This window comes from Passer domesticus, chromosome 19, assembly GCF_036417665.1.
Source record: "Passer domesticus isolate bPasDom1 chromosome 19, bPasDom1.hap1, whole genome shotgun sequence".
Taxonomy (NCBI): Eukaryota; Metazoa; Chordata; class Aves; order Passeriformes; family Passeridae; genus Passer; species Passer domesticus.
Genome location: NC_087492.1, coordinates 10,040,194 through 10,059,244, shown reverse-complemented (window position 1 = coordinate 10,059,244; position 19,051 = coordinate 10,040,194). Strand labels below are relative to the sequence as shown.

At 45.5% G+C, this 19,051-nt stretch overlaps 1 protein-coding gene across 1 annotated transcript; it reads right to left on the bottom strand.

Moving 5' to 3' along the window:
- Positions 1–1,924: 1,924 nt before the first annotated feature.
- On the bottom strand, positions 1,925–17,943 carry RCC1L (RCC1 like). The gene is made up of 11 exons (XM_064394351.1): positions 17,636–17,943; positions 16,413–16,542; positions 13,807–13,935; positions 12,895–12,961; positions 11,798–11,849; positions 10,084–10,168; positions 8,877–9,058; positions 7,368–7,452; positions 6,166–6,339; positions 4,751–4,836; positions 1,925–3,227 (listed from the first exon to the last, which is right to left on the bottom strand). Exons 1-11 carry the CDS (start codon positions 17,900–17,902, stop codon positions 3,150–3,152), a joined length of 1,335 nt encoding a protein of 444 aa, XP_064250421.1. The 5' UTR covers positions 17,903–17,943; the 3' UTR covers positions 1,925–3,149.
- Between the last annotated feature and the right edge of the window lie 1,108 nt (positions 17,944–19,051).

Below are 19,051 nucleotides of genomic sequence, written 5' to 3'. Positions count from 1 at the left end.
CAGCCCAGGGGCCATGCTGGGTTCAGCTCTCCAGCAGGGAACTGCCAGGACCCCTTGGCATGGTGGGGTGAGGAGGCCTGAGCTTGCACAGGTGCACTTGGACTGAACCTCTCCCCATCCTTCCTGCAGTCCTCAGCCACTGTGGAAACCCTGCTGGGCCACTGCAGTGCTTGGAGCTGTTCCTGCACAGGGCTCTGCACCAGGGGACCATCCTGAAGCCCTTCTGGGCTATTTTAAGCCAAACACACCAGCCCAGTGCTGATCTGAGGGCACATCACTTGTGTAATCAATGCCAAGTCAAGTAGGTTATTCTAGTTCTAATTTGAGCTGTTCCCCCTGTGCATCCTTGGCCCATACACTCCCTCACTGCAGGTATATTTAGGGATGCTGGTATATTTTGGGCTGTCTACTTTGCCATACTTTGAAGGACAAAATGATGCAAAGTTGCTTTGCAGCTCACAATGGCAGTGACCTGAAGCCACCCCAGCACAGCTGGGCTCCTGATCCTGCAGGAGCATAACCCACACAGGCTGGATCTGCCTTCAACAGACAACAGGTGTGGCAGGGAAGAGGGTGTTTTCATTTTCTGAGCTAACTCTGAGCCATCAGCAACAGCAGGAGCAGCTCTCAAAGAACTGTATTTTAGAAAGGGGAAAAACTGCTCCACAGCAGCAGCCAGAAGAAAGGAGTAAGAATCTGTGACAGACAACAAATACAAGGGTCAGCAGAGGAGATGAAGGAAGTAGGGCTGAGCAGGGCTGAGCCTGGGAAGAGGGGAGATGTGTGGGAAAAGCACTGTTTGACTTCTATTCAGACATACATAATTCCTCTTTACCCTGCTCTACTTCATTGGCAATAATCTCCCCAGTGTGAGTCTGCTGTGCCCATGATGGTAACAGGTCCCCTGTCCTTGTTCCAACCCCAGTTTTCCTTCAGATTCTCTCTCCTTGTGCTGCTGATGGGGGAGGGATGACAGAGCAGGTTGGGGGGCACCTGGCTAAGACAAAAACACTTCCTCCACACTGTAACCAAAACATGTAACCTCATTTCCACCAAGCAAAGTCTGAGAATGCCCACAAGCACATAAGGAAGGCACAAATACCCCACTGCACTAAGCCATACAACACCTCTATTTAGGGCTGAAGATCTCACTGGCATCTCATCAAGACAAAGAATTTGCAATTTCTTGTACAGCAAGAATGCAACACAAGGACTGAACCCAGCTTTTCACAAGGGCCAGCCCCAAGGTGCATTTGGAATCAGCTGGGAATGAGCAGCTGAGAGCCCAGCACTGAGCAGCCCACCTCAACAGCAACATCCATGACAGGAATTGTTTGTATCACCTTTCTAACCAGTTTTTGTACGTGTTTTCCATGGTTCAATAAGCCTCCTCAAGTTGAAAGGACAAACCTACTCCCATGAGGCCAACAAGACATGCTTGGACACTGCAAGTTGCCCAAGCTGCACATGGAATCAGGCATAAATTAAAGCCAACCAAATGGGAGTTCAGAGTAGTGAAGGTCTGCCACTTTCATAGCAGCTTTCTGTTCTGCCTCACCCACCCAGCAATGCCTGTTACACAGGAACATCAACAACAACTCAAGAGATGTGTCTCTATTTCCATGTCCTTTGGTTCACCTTTCCTGTATTTTATGCAAACCCTTCAAAACTCATTTAATCAAGGTAAAGTGTACACAGCGAGTTTTGGTACAGAATTCCATCTAATGAAGCCAATAGGTGTGGTGTGCCATGGGGCCATGGCTGCAATGCTGACTACAACACTGTAAATCCTGCAGGTATGCAGCTGGCTCAGCTGACAGAAGTGGTTTCCTGTCACATAACTGAACCAAAATGCTGCAGTTCAAATGCAGATCCAACCAATGCATGAGCAGATCATGCTCAAGAACATTCCTATTACTACTGATAAAGATTTTATAATCACTTTATTAAAAACCTACAAGCTTGGATTCCACCAAAATAGTTTGCACACTAGAAGTATCCCACACAGAGAGAAAAGACACAACTCTGCCTGATGTTTGGAGTGTTTCACAGGAGAGTTTCCCACACTGGGTGTGAGATTGGGTAAGTGAGAAACACAGAAACATACAGCTGCTGCATCCCATCTCTATCACCTTACTGCTATAAAGGCACCAAGTAATGAAGTTTTTACTTCTTACCCATTGAGACTCTTTCCCCTGCTAGGCATCCCTGAAATCCCCAGCTAAGTGCAACTGAGAGCCATACCTCTGCAAACAGAAAGGGTGTAGGAAATAAAAAAAAAATCAAAGATGGTGATGTGTGATCAGCAAAAGGATAGAAGATACCTGAGGGGCAGTGAGCACTGCTCACATCCATGCCTGAGCACTGATTTTGCAGGCAGCTGATCAGGGGCTTTGTTTCCAGCCCCCCTCAATAAGATACACTGGCTACTGTCACCATCCATCTGTCCTCCTGCAGCACAGAGAGCCTGCTGTCTTATTTGACAGTACTTACCCTGCACACAGGTTCTCACTCTGAATGTGTTCCTTTGGTGTTCAGTCTTTAGCACTAACACAGAAAGCCTCCAACAGCCCAGAGACACATCCTGCCTCCAGGCAAGGGCTGTGCATCCAGTTTCTGCACAGGACAACAGCCTGAGCACAGTGCAGCTGAGGGTGGCCACCCAGGACAGCTGTGCTGGGCTTCAAGACCTAGCATGACCTCTCTTCCACATAATAGTAATTAAAAAACACCCAACTTTTCCCTTGAGAAATAGTTTGGCTCTGCCCAACGCTGACACTCCAGAGCTGGTGACAGGAAATGTCCATATATCAATGTCCTGTGCTGAAGATCTCATCCCATGCCACTCTTCCTTAAGGGAGATGCTCTTCATCTTCAGGCACAGAGGGGCTCAGCAGCTTGAGGCTGGGCCTCAGATCCTCTGGGAGCTCATCAGGAAGGAGCCATTTCCACACTCCTCAGGGAACGTGCTTCCTTCCTGCAGCCAGGCCAGAGCACTCCAGTGATGCAGGGATGAGAACACACCCAGACACTGGTATGGCTGTCTCTGCTCACAGTCACTTGGTTTCATAAAATGAGTTTTCCTTTCCAAGAAGCTTGTCACAAGTCCCTGCACGGCGCTGGTGCAGTGCTGAGAGCCAGCAGCATCCCTAGGTGAAAGACCTGACCATGCTTACCATGTGATCAACTCCACAGGCCACATCCACCACCTCACCAGGAACAGTCACCTGCATGAAACACAGGAGAGTGGGCTGTTATCAAGCTGCTACTTCACACCTGGCATTTCCTATTTCTCATCCTCCTTCCACTCAACATGCACCCAGTTTCACAGGGATTTGTACCAATGCAAGTGCCAGCTAGGAAACACAGAAAGAGCAAGATTCAGCACCAGGCAGGCTTGTGCACTGAGCTGTGAAATACTCCTCTTTCCTTCACAGAAGCACATAAAGCTTTGGAAGCAGAAAGAAGAGCAGGCTCCTATCAGACAGTGAGGAGATTGGAGCCTCAGCCCATCTGTTCAGCAGCAGAAGCAGCATGACTGAACAGAGCATAATCTGGACAGTGGGAAGGTGTGCCCAAGCACCACAGGGATTTGCCTCTTTCATCAGCAAGGACTGGAACAAGGCAAAGGCTCAACTCAGCCTAAGGCAGTTTGTGCTTTGATGCTAAGAGACCAGCTCCTCACTCCTGAAGCTTATTAGTCACTTATCAGTCACTTAAAACTGACTTCAGCCTTGAGGAAAGCAGAGTCTAAAAAGGCAAGTTTTTCCTCAGAGCCAAGAGAGAGGACAGCAGCTAGTTCTAGGGCAGGAGGTCACAGACAAGGATCCTGGCACACTGCCACAGCAGTCAGACAGGAGCTGGCTGTCTGAAAGAGTATAACCCCCAGTGTCCACATCTGGGGAAATGAATTCAGAAATTCCAGCCACAGCACTGTGATTTTAGGCAAATCTTCCAGAGCTGGTCTGGTTTTGTTCATTTTTAAACAAAGAAGAAAGCATACTACAGAAACACATTTACAGCAAGTTCAGACACACAGACAGGGACTCTAGGGTGGTCCAACTGATTGCCTCCCTCATCTCCTACTTGGCTTTCATGGAGACCAGGAGCATCTGCTGCATGCTGAACTCCAGAACCAAAGACTCCTCTACATCCACTGAGTCTGGCTCTCAGAGCCATCTGGGAGGAAGCAGTGGAACTGGAAGCACTGTGAGACAGCTATGAACACAGGTGAGGAAGGATCTTCTGGATAACCTGACAGTCACTCCAGTGACCCACAGATGGGAAGGCAGCCCACCACTATGTGGACCTGCAGCCACTACAGACCAAAATGTTCACCTAATTTAGGTGAGTAATGATTTGGACAGATGACCAATACTGATGGTTTTCCTTGCAGCACATACAAATAGAAGAGCAGGTTAGAAGGGGAAGGAAGAGGCAGGAAGGGTAGCAAGCAGATGATGGTGGACAGGAAGGAGACAAAAACTGTTCAGATGTGGTGGCATAGCACCAGATGCTGTTTTAGGATTCAAAATCATTACTGGCATAGCAGACTAAAACATTTACTGAATATCTCCATTCCCAGGCTCCACAAGGACCTCTGGAAAACAAAGCACTTCTACAGTCATCTCAGCCTTCCACTCCTTTCAGAATTACTCAACAAAACCACACAGCAAATGATGATCCTTGCCCTCAGGATAACAAAAACTAGCCAAAGAATATACTCTTGGCCTTAATACACCATCCTTACTCTCCATGGGAAATACTGGTCTTCCATTCTTCCAGTTCCCAGGCACCCTCTTAGATTCTTCCCCCACACAAACAGTTCTCCTCTGTCTACACAAGAGAAAAAAAAATAGAAAAGAACAGAGTCATTAAAAAGGAAGAATTCTATTTGTGATGCTGGCAAACGTGGCTACAGTGCTTCTGGGAGTACACAGGGTTATACAAGCAGACCAGATTTACTTCAATGTAAATGCACTTGTGTTTGGAGAAAATTATGCCTAATGAGCAGTAAAAGAAACAAGTTCTGTGCACAAGTCTTTGTTTTCCCCCTTACATCACCTGCTTTGGAATTTCATTTGAAGGAAGAGCGCAGCAGCAGAAATTCCAGGGAATCTTTAGTGAAGTGAATAATTTTTGCTGAAAGTTAGACAACTGCAGTTGATCTATATCAGCTACCACCAGAGCAAATGCAGTAACCAAGGCAGTGAGATCTGTCCCAAGCCATCACCTGGAGACTGCTTATTTGACTGTCTGAAGGAAGTGACCTTCTAATGACAGCTAGGGAAAGGCAAAAATTGGTGTTCAACAGAGCTGAAGAGTTTTGAGCTCCCCAGGAAAACAGATCTCAGAAGTGTTTGGATCAGCTGCACAGCAGAAACAACCAAAACACAATCTATAATACAATTTTTATGTATGATTAACAATTTAATCAGAACACTGTTTCTAACTCATTCTGAATACCAAGGGGAGCCCACTTACAAGCACTCTGCAAACAAACTGACAGTGTCACACACACTGCTTCTCCCAAAGGACTCAGCCCTGGCATTTTTTCCTGCTGCTAGCTGGATCTCTGAAACTGCTGCCTGATGTTAAATGACTTTCAAATTTCAAACCCTTCGAAGGCTGGGAACCCACACAAGGTGCACAGAGCACAGCATCACAACATTTGCAAATTAAATGCTTGGATCTGGCCACCTCAGGCTGCTAACTCAGTTGGCCAGAAATGCCAGGAAACTCTGATATCTAGCTTCATTTAGACTCTGTTTTAGTTTGTTCATTCGTCACATTAATTTTCCAAACTGCTAAAGTGCAGCAGACTGACTCATTCTATAGAGGAAAGTGAAAAAATCTTCTGAATTTCGTGTATGAGAAAAGTTTTTGTGTTAAGACAAATAACACTTCCTTGATTAAAGCATAAGTTAGTACAAAACATATGCCAGGAACCATGCTGACACCTGTAAATGTGCTGTCTGGCTCCCTGCTGCTGCATTCCAGTGTGCCTTCAGGTTCAAGAAAGATGGGTGTATTTTTTTGGGTGTGGGGCTTTTTTTGTTTTGGATTTGTTCTGGTTTGGGGTTTTGGTTTTTTTTGTTTTTTTTTTTTCTTCTGTCAATAACACAGCAACATGACCTCTCCATGAGAGCAGGATGAGAAACTTACTTGTAAGGGCTGCAAACTGGCTGAGGCCACAGCGAACGTGAGCAACACGGGTGTCTGGACTGAAGTCTGACCAGCCAAAGAGGCTGGGTGGGATCATCTCTGGCACTGCTGTCTCTATTAGGTTTGGTCCTTTCCCAAGAATTCCATATCCCCAGACAAAAACATTTCCTTCTTCTGTATTACAATAAGAACACATTCTGTAAGAAAGTCTGTGCTTGTGAAATTCATGCCATAACCAAAAGTTAATCAGAACCAAAGGAGAGTTTCCTGTCTTCCAACTCAGTCGAACACTTTTTGATTATTTAAAATCTGTAAATAATGCATTTCCATCCAAACGTCTCAATCTTTTCCTAAGCTGTGCAAGCAAATCAAGCCCCCTAGGCAGAACTTTCATGGGGAAATAATGCCAACACAAGAGTGAGCTGGATAAAATACTGACTGATGGGACAGAGGTTGAGAGTTTATTATCATGGCTTTCCTCTTTGATGCACGCCCAGATTGGAAGTCACTGCCTGCCATTCTGCCTTAAGCTGGGTGCCTGGGAAAGGCAACACTTGCACAGTGCAAGAAAGAGTCAATTTCTATGTCAGCTAGCTCTGGTCCCATCATATTAGAAGCTCTGGTCATCACAATACCCCCATTATAAATATGAACATCTTCATGGAGATCATCCTTCAAGAAAATAACACAATCCCCTTGCTCATTCCTTCATGCAGCAACGCTCCAGCTATGCTGCCCAGACACTGACAGTCCAAAGAACAGTCACTAAGGACCTGCTGCACAGTTCCACTGTTCTCAGAACTCTCTTCTTTCCATCCTAGTTCATTATTTATAAACATGTCAGATTCATGTGGAGTCTGAAGGGCTCTACTTTCCCTCAAGTGTTGCCTTACTTCCTCCCTATATCCATCCTCATTATAGGCCATATCAGCATGACCAGCAAGCCAGCAGAAGAGCAAACAGCTGCCATGCTCTTGCTCCAGTCTGCAGCACTCACAACAGCACACACCAGAGCAGTGCTCTGCACGAGTGAAAACAACTCCTCTAGTACATCCTTAAATCATGTTTCTCAGTCTCCCAGTTCTCCTCACAACATACAGTATTCCCCTGTTTCCAGAACACAAGATACTTGTTTCATAATGTTACAATCCACCTACAGTGCAGCCCTACACCAGAGTGAATGGTTCTGGAAATGAACTCACCTGTTAGCACAATGTTGCCAGTCCCTCCACAGGCAGCCTCCTTCACCTTCCCAATCTTGAATGGCAAATGCCTGGGAACATTCACCTGTACAAGATTGCAGAAGAGCTGTTAGAGACAAGGTAAACTGCAAACTAGACATACATTTTAACTTGTTCTCCAGTTCTGGTTAGGGCTTACATACACTGGATTCCTGATACAACCTTTATTGCCTGAATAATAAAATGAGTGCAAGTCCCCAAATTAAGAAAAAATCTACATGACATTCATTAGGTGAGAACAAGGTGGAAAAAGTTACCTACTAGAAAGCTTACATGGATGGCAACAAGGCTGAGAATGACTAATAACTGCTTCCTATCCCTGGCTTTTAAAGTCAGACACAATGGGGAAGTCAATAGGTGAGCATGTCTTCAAATCTTCACACTGGATTAGATCACTAAAATTCAGTCTGCAGTGGCATTTTTTAACATACCAGGGAAAAATTACTTAAAGAAAATGGTACTTATTGGTACAGTCCAACACAACATACATACACAGCTTGATGTATGTAAAGAGCAATCTTTGATCTCATAGTTCTGCCATTCTACACTTTGGACTGCATCTATATTTTAGCTAAGACTCTCATTTTTGGAAAATGTGCCATTCATCCATTTCAGATGCCACAGACGTCCTTCACACACCCAGGCAGGAAAACTGCTACACTGCATAACCTGATTGTTGTCCTCAGGCCTTATGGGTCTCAGCATTTGGCCCTACACTAAGGTTACACCAGGAGAGGCACAGGAAACAAAGCTTTCTAAAATTTTGTTAAAGCTATTCTAATAAAATTGTTTGCTCTTAGCCTTCTGCCAAGAGTAGCTTGATTATTGATTAGTTTCCCGACTCCATCTCCTAAAATAGCTGTAACATGAGACCAACAGCCTAATTACCTCAGTAGTACAATGCCTAGTGTGAAGATTGCACTCTACCAACGCCCCATGTAAGTTTGCTCAAAAAACCTTTTTATCTGTGAGACACTGAAATTTGTTTAGGACTCAGTTATAAACCCACTAAGGATGTCCATGACAAATCCATGAGCACACAAGGCTGACTGCAGGGGACTTCCAAGGGCCATCTAGATCAGCACTATGCTCAAAGTAGGATCACTTGAAATCCTAGATTATTAGCCAGCCAAAAAACTAATTCCTGTCCTGAAATTAGCAAAAGCACTTGAGCTGGGTCTCAACTGGGTGCAAAGTCCATAAGATGGAGAAAAAAAATACAGAGTTCTTAGGCTAACAAGCTGGGGTGAGGTGACACAAACCTCTGCCTATCAAAGTGGGGAAATATACTGCCCCTAAAGCTACACAAACATGTCACACAGGCTGGTTTTGTAAGCTTATGTAAAAGCAGCCTGCTAGTGGTGTTTGTTTCTGCTATCAAAAGAATCCAGAACAGGGAGAAACATTTTCAACTCTGTGCCCAGCAGCTCAACTGAAAAACATAAAAACACACCCTCAGGGTCAACTGACCTGTGTGGTTTCTGTGACAGAAGCCAACTGCAAGTATTCTGAATTTCCCCAACCAAAGACATCTCCTTCATCTGAAACAGCCAGACAACAGTCCCCATAGGAAGAGACCTGGACAATGTTTACTCCAGCAATGTCACCACGCAGCTTTGTAGGAACACTGGTGATGTTATAGTGTCCAAGACCTGAAAGGAAAAAAAGTAGAGATTATGAAGAATTTTTTTTCCAGACACACTTTTAATGCTTGCATAGGACCATTTTTGTCATGCTGTAACAAAATCATCCTTCCTCTGAAATAAATCTTTCTGTCCATACTGCTTCCTGTCCACCAGATACAACAGACAAGCAGACACAAGCAAACACCACTTCCCCTAGCCAAAGCCACCTCTCTGGAGTACACAACTTCATAAAATCACACCCTGAAGAATCTCATATCTCTTGTCTGCATGGACCAAAGTGTTTGAAGAACAATAACCCAGCCAGGCAGGTATCCCAACAGGAATGAAGTTTCACAAACTGGCTGCATCCTGTCTTCTGCAAGGAGAGCCATGAGTGATAGCACACTGCAATCAGTTAGAAAACAGCAGGGGAAATGGCAAAAGAGGCTTGGAAGCAAACACTTTACACAACAACTTTCTGCCTGGAAAAGAGACCAGAATGTAGATGACAGCTGAGTTATGTTATATTTGGCACAAAAGAATCATGGGAAGAACTCAGCTTTGGGAGCAGCAAAACAAATAAACAGTGGAAATGACTGTGAGGAGGAAGTTCTCTGTAGCAAAAGCCACCACAAAAAGGGCCTGCCCAAGGATCTCATGCTAAAACATGCCACAGCTACCAAACCACTTGTCAGTTCAAAAGAGCAGAACAGACCCCAAAACAAGAATCAGGAAGGCAAAGCTGCCACCACACTGAAGAGCAAAGATGTCCCTGTCACTTCCACATCCCCTCAGAAGCTTTAAACAGCTGATACACTCTCCTCCAATTGCATGCTTGGATTGCCAGGGCAGCATCCTAAAGGCCCTCAAAAAAATGAACTGGATTGTCTGTTTGGTTACACAAGAGTACTGAAAACATCTACACACAACTGGAAACACCAGCAGCCCTTTTCTGTCCACACATACATGACAAATACATATCACAACTTCTCAACGAGGACAGTTGCTATATTCATCAATGCCCTAAAAAGCAAGCTGAGCTGAGTTCCTACCTGTTTGTCCATCAGCTCCCCATCCACAAGCATAGACTGTACCTTTCTTGGTTCTAAACAGACTGTGGTCCTGCCCACACACAACCTGCACACAAACAAGAAGTCAGTCAGGAAAGGTTACATGTTCAGACATGATTTAGGGAAGCATTACTGACAGACAAATTGAGCAATGAACCTCTGTGATGTCCATCAGCTCAGATTTTGACCTTTTTCTCCTGATCACATGGCTCTCGAGAAAGGGAAGGCGAAGAACCACAAGACACAACACAGAAAACAACAGATTTTTCTTTATGGAAAGTGATGGTGCAGTTGAATTGTTCTAAGATCCAAAACAAGGAAAGAAAGCTCGATTCAGCAGTACAACAATAAAAGTAGCAAAGAGTAAATGAGCTCTCCCTTCACAAGTTGCTAACCACATCATTCTTGATGCCAGCTACAAACTGCTATGGATTCTTTGCCATGTAAGTGCTCAAGGCACACAGTTGCTCTCAAATCTACATTTATGTTGAACTAGCCATCGTGGCTGCCACAGGCTTGGCACGAATTAAAGCCAAGGAAAAAGCCATTCAAAAGCAGATATTAAAAATTAAACAAAGATTAAAGGCATTTAGTCAACAAGTTAAGAGAGCAACTACCAGTATTAAGCACATCTCTGCTGTTATCCAAGTACAAACAGGTACCAAGTATCCAACCCCCCCGAAAAAAAAAAAAAAAACAAAAAAAAAAACAAAAAAAAAAAAAAAAAAAAAAACAAACAAAAAAAACAAAACAAAAAAAAAAAAAAACCAAAAAACATGAAAAGTCCAAACAGAAGTTTTATAAGCCTAACTCAAACCAGTTTTAGGATGAACCACAGCACAGTCTCATCAGGTGGGTGTGCAGGAATGACCCTTCCTTGGAATGGGAGCAATATCTGCCCTTCTATGGCTACAGGGGCACAGACAGACCAACAAACTGCTCCTGTGCCTGGGAATACTGGAGCCATGGCAGGTTTCTGCTGCCCTGCAGTCCCTTGCTCTCCTAGGAGCCTGACCTAGTGCTGGCTAGTCTAAGTGGATAGTTTCACAGCTCATTTCTGGAAAGGCAAAGACAAAATTTAAACTCCTAAGCAATATAAAAGTGAGAAAAGGGAACAAGAAATGACAACAGGAAAAGAGGGGTGGAGTGGATAGCCCAGAAGTAGACACAGTACTCTGAGTGTGGCTGAGTAGAAAAGAAGAATCATCTCCTGGACGTGCAGGTAACACTCCTAATGCAGCCCAGGGTATCTTTAGCCTCCTCTAGAGCAAGGAACATTCCTGGGTCATGGTCAGCCTGGTGTACCCTAGGGCCTTTCCCACACAGCTGCCTCCCAGTCACCCAGCCCATGGTGGTGTCTGAAATTGCTCTTCACCAGCAACAGGACTTGGCCATTTCCACTGCTGGACTTGATGAGGTTCACATAGGCCTATTTCTCCAGCCTCTGGATGGCAGCACCACCCTCTGCTTTATCAGCCACTCCTCAGAGTTTTAGGTCATCTGCTATCTGCTGAGGGAACACTCTGTGACCCAGATCATCAGTGGAAAATGTGAACAGGACTGGACCCCAGATCCCTGGGGTACCACACTTGTTACTGGCTTCAACTCAGCTTTGAGCCAGTGACTGCCATGCTCTGAGCCTGGTTCAGATGGTTCCCAATCCTTTCTCAGGACTGAGCTCAGATGATTCTCTCACCTGGACAACTCTGCTGTCAAACTCCTTCAGCTGATGAATGAGATGGCTTCCACTGGACACCAAACAACCACCAAGAAGAGAAAAGGCAACACAGAGGATTTCAGAAGACTGCAAAAAAACACAAAGGTAAACCTGCCTCTACTGAAAGCCATTTTATTACCACAAGTAGAGAAATTTTGTTTGCATGTAGTTTCATCTGCACTAAGAAGGAACATAACTGCATTCTTTTATTTAAGAAGTTAAGAACTGCAATTTTTAAAATATAAGCTCTTGTGACTGGGGGTAGGGGCAACTCTCAAAGACAGTCCCTAGTCTAGAATGAGCAGAGACACTACATAATACTGCAGTACCCAAATAAACACTACACTTAGCTAGAGATAAACCAGATATCCCAGAGCACAGTGCAGGGCTAACATCCCTGTCATTTTTTCACAATACCAGGGATCATCAACAACTCAATGACTGACTTCCAGTATCAAGACTAACAAAAGCTAGCTAATTACAGCTATTTTCTCAAACCTTACAGACCAAGTGTTGTGGATCACAGACAGTGCAATGTTTGGTCCTACTAGGGAATCAGAAACTCGGCATATTCCCACTATTCACTTACTCTATCATACAGAGCACTCTGAACCTATGTGGGTGCAACCCACAAAAAACCTAATGAAGGAAAAGCACTACAGACTCAAAGGGCAGTTACAGCAGACTTAACAAGAGGATGCCTCTTTCATAATTAAATGGCACTTCTAACATCCTCTGCAACAGCACACGTACTCTGAGCACCTAATGGGAGAAAGGCCAACGACTAACACCAATCACCTCAAGCAATTTATGAAGGCTGGGTTCTCTCACTATGCCCTGCAAGAACTGTCCCATGCTGATATTCTTTTGTCTCTTGTGAATGTTGTCAGTACAGTGCTAGTGCCCAGCGTGGATTCAAAGTCAGGCTGTTTGTATGATGCCTGCAGGACAAAAGCCTATTCTCAGACTCCTTAATCTTAATTGGCATGCTTATACTAACAGACCTTTTCCACCTTCAGGTTTTTCTGCAGAGTTGTTTCCAACAATAAGAAAGTTCAGGATCTTTGAATTCTCACCTGTAAATTTCATCTTCAACAACCTTCCGGCCACACTGTCCATAAGAATTGTTTCCCATTGTGAAAACTGAAAAACAATAATAAAACACACTAGTTTTATTACTGCCCAATCCCCTGAAAGCCTCTTTTCAGGTCTTCAAAACATTTTCACACAGTTCTAAGTCTGAAAGGTAGAGCACAGCAATGTAAAAATTGGCATAAGCTTTTTTCAAAGTCCATTTGAATGAAATTGACTGAATCAATTTTCACCAGTAACACCCAGCAGTGTTGTTTCAGGCACAGCAGCAGTACCTGGAGCCCACTGTCTGTCACAGTGGGGAATTGCCTAGCTCATTCTGCCACTGTCAGAGACACTCACAAACAGATCAGCATTCCCACAGGAGAGGGAATCAATGAAACAACCAGCTCACCCCCTAAGAAGCTGCACTGGATCACTTGGTGCAGCACTGAAGCCACTGGACCAGAGAGCTCCCAGAGATGTGAAGGGACAATTCACAAACAGGATCTTCTCTATAAAGGACTAGTAATTAATTAATTGATTTTATAAACACAGCACTCTGGGGCTTAAAGGGGAAGTAACACAGGGGTACTGGCATAGTCACCCCAAATCTGCATTCAAAAACACATCTGAGTGAACAAGACAAAGAGGCTGCACTCACCAGGCCTGGGGTCATAGAAACAAATCCTCTAGTAAAAAGCTCCCAACACATTTACAACTTGAGCCAAGTGAGGCTCACAGCTTTCCCTCACAGAAGCAATCCCACAAAGGCCAACAGCTGCCTGCATCCCATTTACAGTGCAAACAGCCCACCTGGGATATAGTTCTAAAGGACAGAAGACAATTTTTGTCAAGCTTTTAGTAAAAGGATAGCCAAGCACCCACAGACATCACCAGCACCAGCAACACTGTACCTCCTTCACTGTCTGTCAGGACCAGGGAATGGGCTCTCCCACAGGACACTTGCAAGACTCGAGTTTGCTGTGGTTTCTCCAGTGGTAATGGAATTGGAGATGGTTCCAAGACATACTCATAGCCCTTGGCTTAAGGAAAAGAGAACAATTTTAAATCAGTACCTTCCACAAAGTAAATTCAACATATATTTGCTGATCCTGTTGTACATTCACACACTCATTTCTGCTTTGTTATAAAAGCAGATACACTTTGGAAAGCCAAGACACCAACCAAAGAGGCTGACAGGGATTTATCACAGAGGGAAGGTAAAAGCTATGGAGATAGCTGAAGCCAATCACTGCCTAAACAAAGTCCACCATAACTAGACAGTGACTGTTATTAAGGTTTCAGGTGACAGAACTGTAAAACTGAGGCTTTCACCCACATGTTCAACCACTTCAGTGAATACAGCTGGATTACTAAAGCTTAATACCATGCACAAACATTCTGTGCAACTGGGGATATTGCAACAAGGTACAACAGCAACAATCACAAAAATGTATCACGAAAGGTAAACAAAAACATCTTAAAGTAGATTACAGGCATTTTCAGAAATAAGGAATGCAAGAAAAACTAGCTAGGCCCATAGGGAATAAGACATCTAACGTTTATGAAAAATGACATGCTGCACTTTAAAAAGGTTTAGCAACTTGAAAAACACAGAATCAATTACAGTCAACTGGGAGAGGGGGGGGAAGAACAGCAAACTGTAAATCAATACTAGGGAAATAGTTAAGAGGAGATGATAAAAAGATAAAAAGCCTTGATATCAAAGTTACTGTAATAAGTGAAATCAAATCCTGGAGGACCCAAAGCAATATTGCACACAGGCAGCAGTGCTTTACTGGTTCTCACTGCCTTCGATAAAAATAAAACTAAAAAAAAACACCAACAACAATAAACCCAAACAAACAAAAACGAAAAAAAATCTAGTTTTTTTTTTAATTAAATTTTAAAAATCTACACAAGGTCTTTTTCAATAAGACTCTACTGGATGTGAGGACAGGCAGCACAACAGGCAGCTTGCCAATGGTGGCATCTGCCATGCAATAGAGCAGGAATTCAAACACAACCAACTCTCTGTCTAGAAACACCTGGAAGTCACAAAGCAAAACAACCTTTTCCTCTCTCTGTTCCCTCCAGCAGAAAGACACATGCCACTGGGATCTGTAATAACCACCACTGATAGCTGAGGGGATGTGGAGAAAAGAGGCAATGAGGTGGGTAAGGAACAGGGGGTGAGTGTGAAATATCAGTAGTTTAGATGCAACCATCTAAAAGTCAGAAGGCTGCAAATTCCCTTGGCATTGAAGCATCTACAGCAACACAGCGTTGGAAGCAGCAGGCACCAAAGTCAGTCTGTAAAACAGCAATGAGCAACACATCCCAAAGGAAAGCTTGCCTGGTGGGACATTAAACATGAAGCAGCAGCAATCCCACTGATCCTCACCACATTTTCAACTGATCTTGCCAAACACACTCTCTTACTTAGCAGGGCTTGAACTGCAGAACTATTTAACCTATTTCTGGATTCTCTGACAAAGATAACTTCCAGGTCAGGTGAAAAACAAGGTAATTGCAAGACACTCCTAAGACATCAGAATGTACAGAAGGCCCAGCAGGAGCTGAAACCTTTAAAGGCAGAAGTGAGCAGAAGCTTCTGCAGCCCCTGCATTTTGCAGCTGCTGTTCAAGCATGCACTTGCTGTGTGTGCACACACTTGCAGAACTACCCAGTGCACCCCACAGCACCACTGCAAACCTCACCATGCTGCACTGTAGCTGCAATTTTCTTTTGCTTCTCCACCAAGTTTAATCTTCTGCCCGTATCATACACACCCCACCTTGATGGGCTACACTCTTATACATCATAATGACAAAAACTGCTTTTATTGTGATTTTCCTGAACTGTTTATGAAGGAATGTCTATGCAGCAAACCATTCTATGAGGAAAGTTTGTGGTTTTCCTGTCTTCAGTGGTAGGTGGCAATGTTCTGCACAGAAATTGCCTTCTTAAATGAGTTGGAGAGCCTGGTGTAAGACAAAATTACTAAAAAACAAGTTTTTCCTTCAAAATGCAACCTACTGAAGTAATTTTAAAACAAACCCTACAGCTTCACAAAAACCCCACAGACTGTATAAAAAAAACTCTAACCAGGGAGGGAAGAAGGACTAAAGGACTTTAGTTTTTAAAGTGCAAAGACAGAAGTAAGCACAGCATCCTGCCAAAATGATTTTATTAACTACACTGAGCCTTCTGTCAAACTATAGATTCAAAGCCACAAATTAACCAACATCACACTCTGCAGAATGAACAACTACATTCCAATCCAGATGAAATAATGAAGTGCAGTGTACAGAACAGAGGCACACGCTGACCAATTACAAAGCACACAAAAACACAGATAAATTTCAGAAAAAAAGATCTCTTTAAAAATATAAAGCACAGCCTGGGACTGCATCAAAGCCTCCTGATGTTTTTCACAGCTCCAAACACATGGAGATTCCTGTACCACAGGCATACTGCAGTGTCACCCTGTAAGTCTTTAAAACACTTAAATCCTTACTTTGATCTCTTCTGCTCCTCTGGAATCCAAGCTGGGAGTCCTTGTTGAGCCCCGTGCCCCACACTTTGGTGATGTCCCTGGTATTCGAAGCCAGCAGTGTGAATCCATAACCACAGGCAGCAGAGGTTATCTTTGAAGGCAGACAAAACCCACACCATCCAGTTAGAAACTGCCTTAGAAAAGCAAATTTCACTCCAGGCTACTTGTTCATCAGCACTCATTCTTCATTAAGCTACATTCACATGGAGCTCAAATCCATGGCATGCATGGTCTTCCAAAAATTATCAGTCTTCTGTGATAAGCACAATGGTGAAAACTCAGGCCCAACCATTCTGCCTTAAAAGTTTTGGTTTTGTCTGCATACATCTTTATTTCTACATTATCTTGGCCCCATCAACACCACAGAAAGACCTACTTGCTGATCTGCATCAGCAGATTAAAATGAATTATAAAAACTAAAAAAAGAAAGATACAGAGCTATTAAGAGAACAATGTGTTTTATCCTTTTGACAAAAAAGGCCCAGCATAAGAGCCACATGAGGAGCAACTGTGGCCACTTGGTGCTCAGAAGGGAGAAATGGAGACGGAGGTCAGATCCCACTGGGATCCGCAGCTCCTCCCGAGGGACCAGCGACAGGACCCGCAGGCAGCCGTGCCAGGGGGGTTTACTCTGGATTTCAGGAGAAGGTTCAGCCCCCAGAGGGGGCTCGGGCACTGACCAGGCTCCCCAGGGAATGGCCCCGGCCCCAGGGAGGGCTCGGACACTCAGTGCGGGTGGGATCGCTGCGCTGTCCTGGCAGGGCAGCAGCTCGACACCCCGATCCCTCTGAGTCGCTTCAACGCAAGATATTCTGTGAACGCTCTGGCCTCCTCTGCTCGAGAGTGAAACACGCAGGCAGAAGAATAACGTGATTTCCAACACAAGCTCCAACACAAGCTTCCCGTTCGTCAGGCGGGAGCAGCCACTGAAGAGGCCCATTCTACCCGGCAAACGCTTCTATTTCACCCTGGCTCTCTAACGCCTCTGACAAAATTACAAACGCGTATTTACTAAGCTATATGCTGCTGCAGTTAAAACAGTCACCATCCCAAGCAATACCACTATATCGACAAAAAGCACTGAATCACGGCAAAGCCTTTAAGCCGATCCAGTAATGCCGTTCTCGGCCGTGCTCAGCCCTGACCAGGCTGCGGAGGCCGGGCAGACACCGGCCCGGGCCCACCTTCTCCTCCGTCTCCAGGCGGTACGGCGTGGTTTGGATGCGCCGCGGCTTCTTCCAGCCCGCGTCCGGCTTCACGAAGCTGGGGATGCCCAGGGCGCCCGAGTAGCTGAAGCCCCACACGAACACGCGGTCCTTGCGCCGGGCCGCCTTCCCCGCGTACTGGAACACCGGGGCAGCCTCGTCGGCCTCCCGCAGCTGGCGGGAGCTGGGCGGCCGTGCCGGCACGCACAAGGCCCGGCAGAGCGGGCGCCGCGCCAGCGCCGCCATCGCTGCCCTCAGGCCGCCGCCATGCCGGCTCGGCGCCTCCCCTGCGCGCATGCGCGCGGCCGCGGCGCGCTTCTCTTAAAGGGGCCACGCCGCGCTCTGAGGGGAGAGTCCCTGAGCTACGGCTGAGCTTACAGCCAGGCCCGGCCCAAACTCACTCCCAAACCGACACCCCGACCTAGGCCTAAATCCAAACACACCCCCAGACCCCAATGCGGGCTTAGACCCAGCCTCCGACAATCAAAACTAAAACACCCAGGCACAAACCCACAGGTCGGCCCGGCGCCATCCCAAAGCCAAGCCGAGATCCCAGCCAAGGGCAGCCCCGTCCCCACAGCGGCGGCAGGGCCGGCTGCGGCGGTCACCGAGTGAAATAAATGAGCAGGAGACCTTTCTCCTTTTTTAATGCCTTTATTAAGAAGAATCAGCTCAGGTGGGGAGAAATCAACGGGTCGCGCCCACGCCACCGCTGCTCCCAGGCGTGGCACAGAGGAGGAGGGTGATGCAGCTTTGTCCACTGGTCTGCAGGCAGAGCTGGGGATTCCGTCCTCACGGGAGAGTAGCAGATTCCTGTTTTTTGGTCTAACACCCCGGGGCATCTCTTTAATCAGTATCTTTTGAGGTTAGGGTGAGAAGCAAAAAGGATCCAAGCAGGTACGGGACTACGCTCCCATCCTTAGACATCACCTAGGTCACTTAGTTCTATGTTGGCTCATAATTTTTAGGGTTTTTCCTGGAAAACTGCAAAATCTGGTTGCAATGCATTTCTCATCTGCATACCAGCTCTGATGTAACTCCCATTCTCCTGGTACCTGCAGGGTCCCTGGCAAGCATCAGGGGGACAATGGTTAATCACCAACCATTAACAGGTAATTGAAGAAGAACTCTTAACACTGAAGCGAACTTAACAGCACTGGTCCAATTTGTTTTAACTCTGCAACCTAAAAATAAAATCGATAACTTTTTATTCATAACACCAAGGGCAGCCGTGCAGTCCCACTCCGTGTGGGAAGCAGCCCTGCCTCAACACGGAGCCCTCGCTGCCCTCTCGAGCGAGCCGAGCAGCCACCTGCCAGTGTGAAATACAAAGCTGTGTTTCGTGTCAGGTACCTACAGGCCACCTGGGTATCTGTGATTGGGATATGTGTGGGA

Bases quoted from the DNA above. Each gene is read 5' to 3' on its own strand.
- RCC1L (XM_064394351.1), bottom strand. From the start codon at position 17,902: ATGGCGGCGCTGGCGCGGCGCCCGCTCTGCCGGGCCTTGTGCGTGCCG. The intron at 13,936-16,412 runs GTAAGGATTTAA...CTTTTCCTTAAG, and splicing joins GAGGAGCAGAAGAGATCAAA to CCAAGGGCTATGAGTATGTC. The intron at 9,059-10,083 runs GTAGGAACTCAG...TTTTCCTTTCAG, and splicing joins GGGAGCTGATGGACAAACAG to GTCTTGGACACTATAACATC.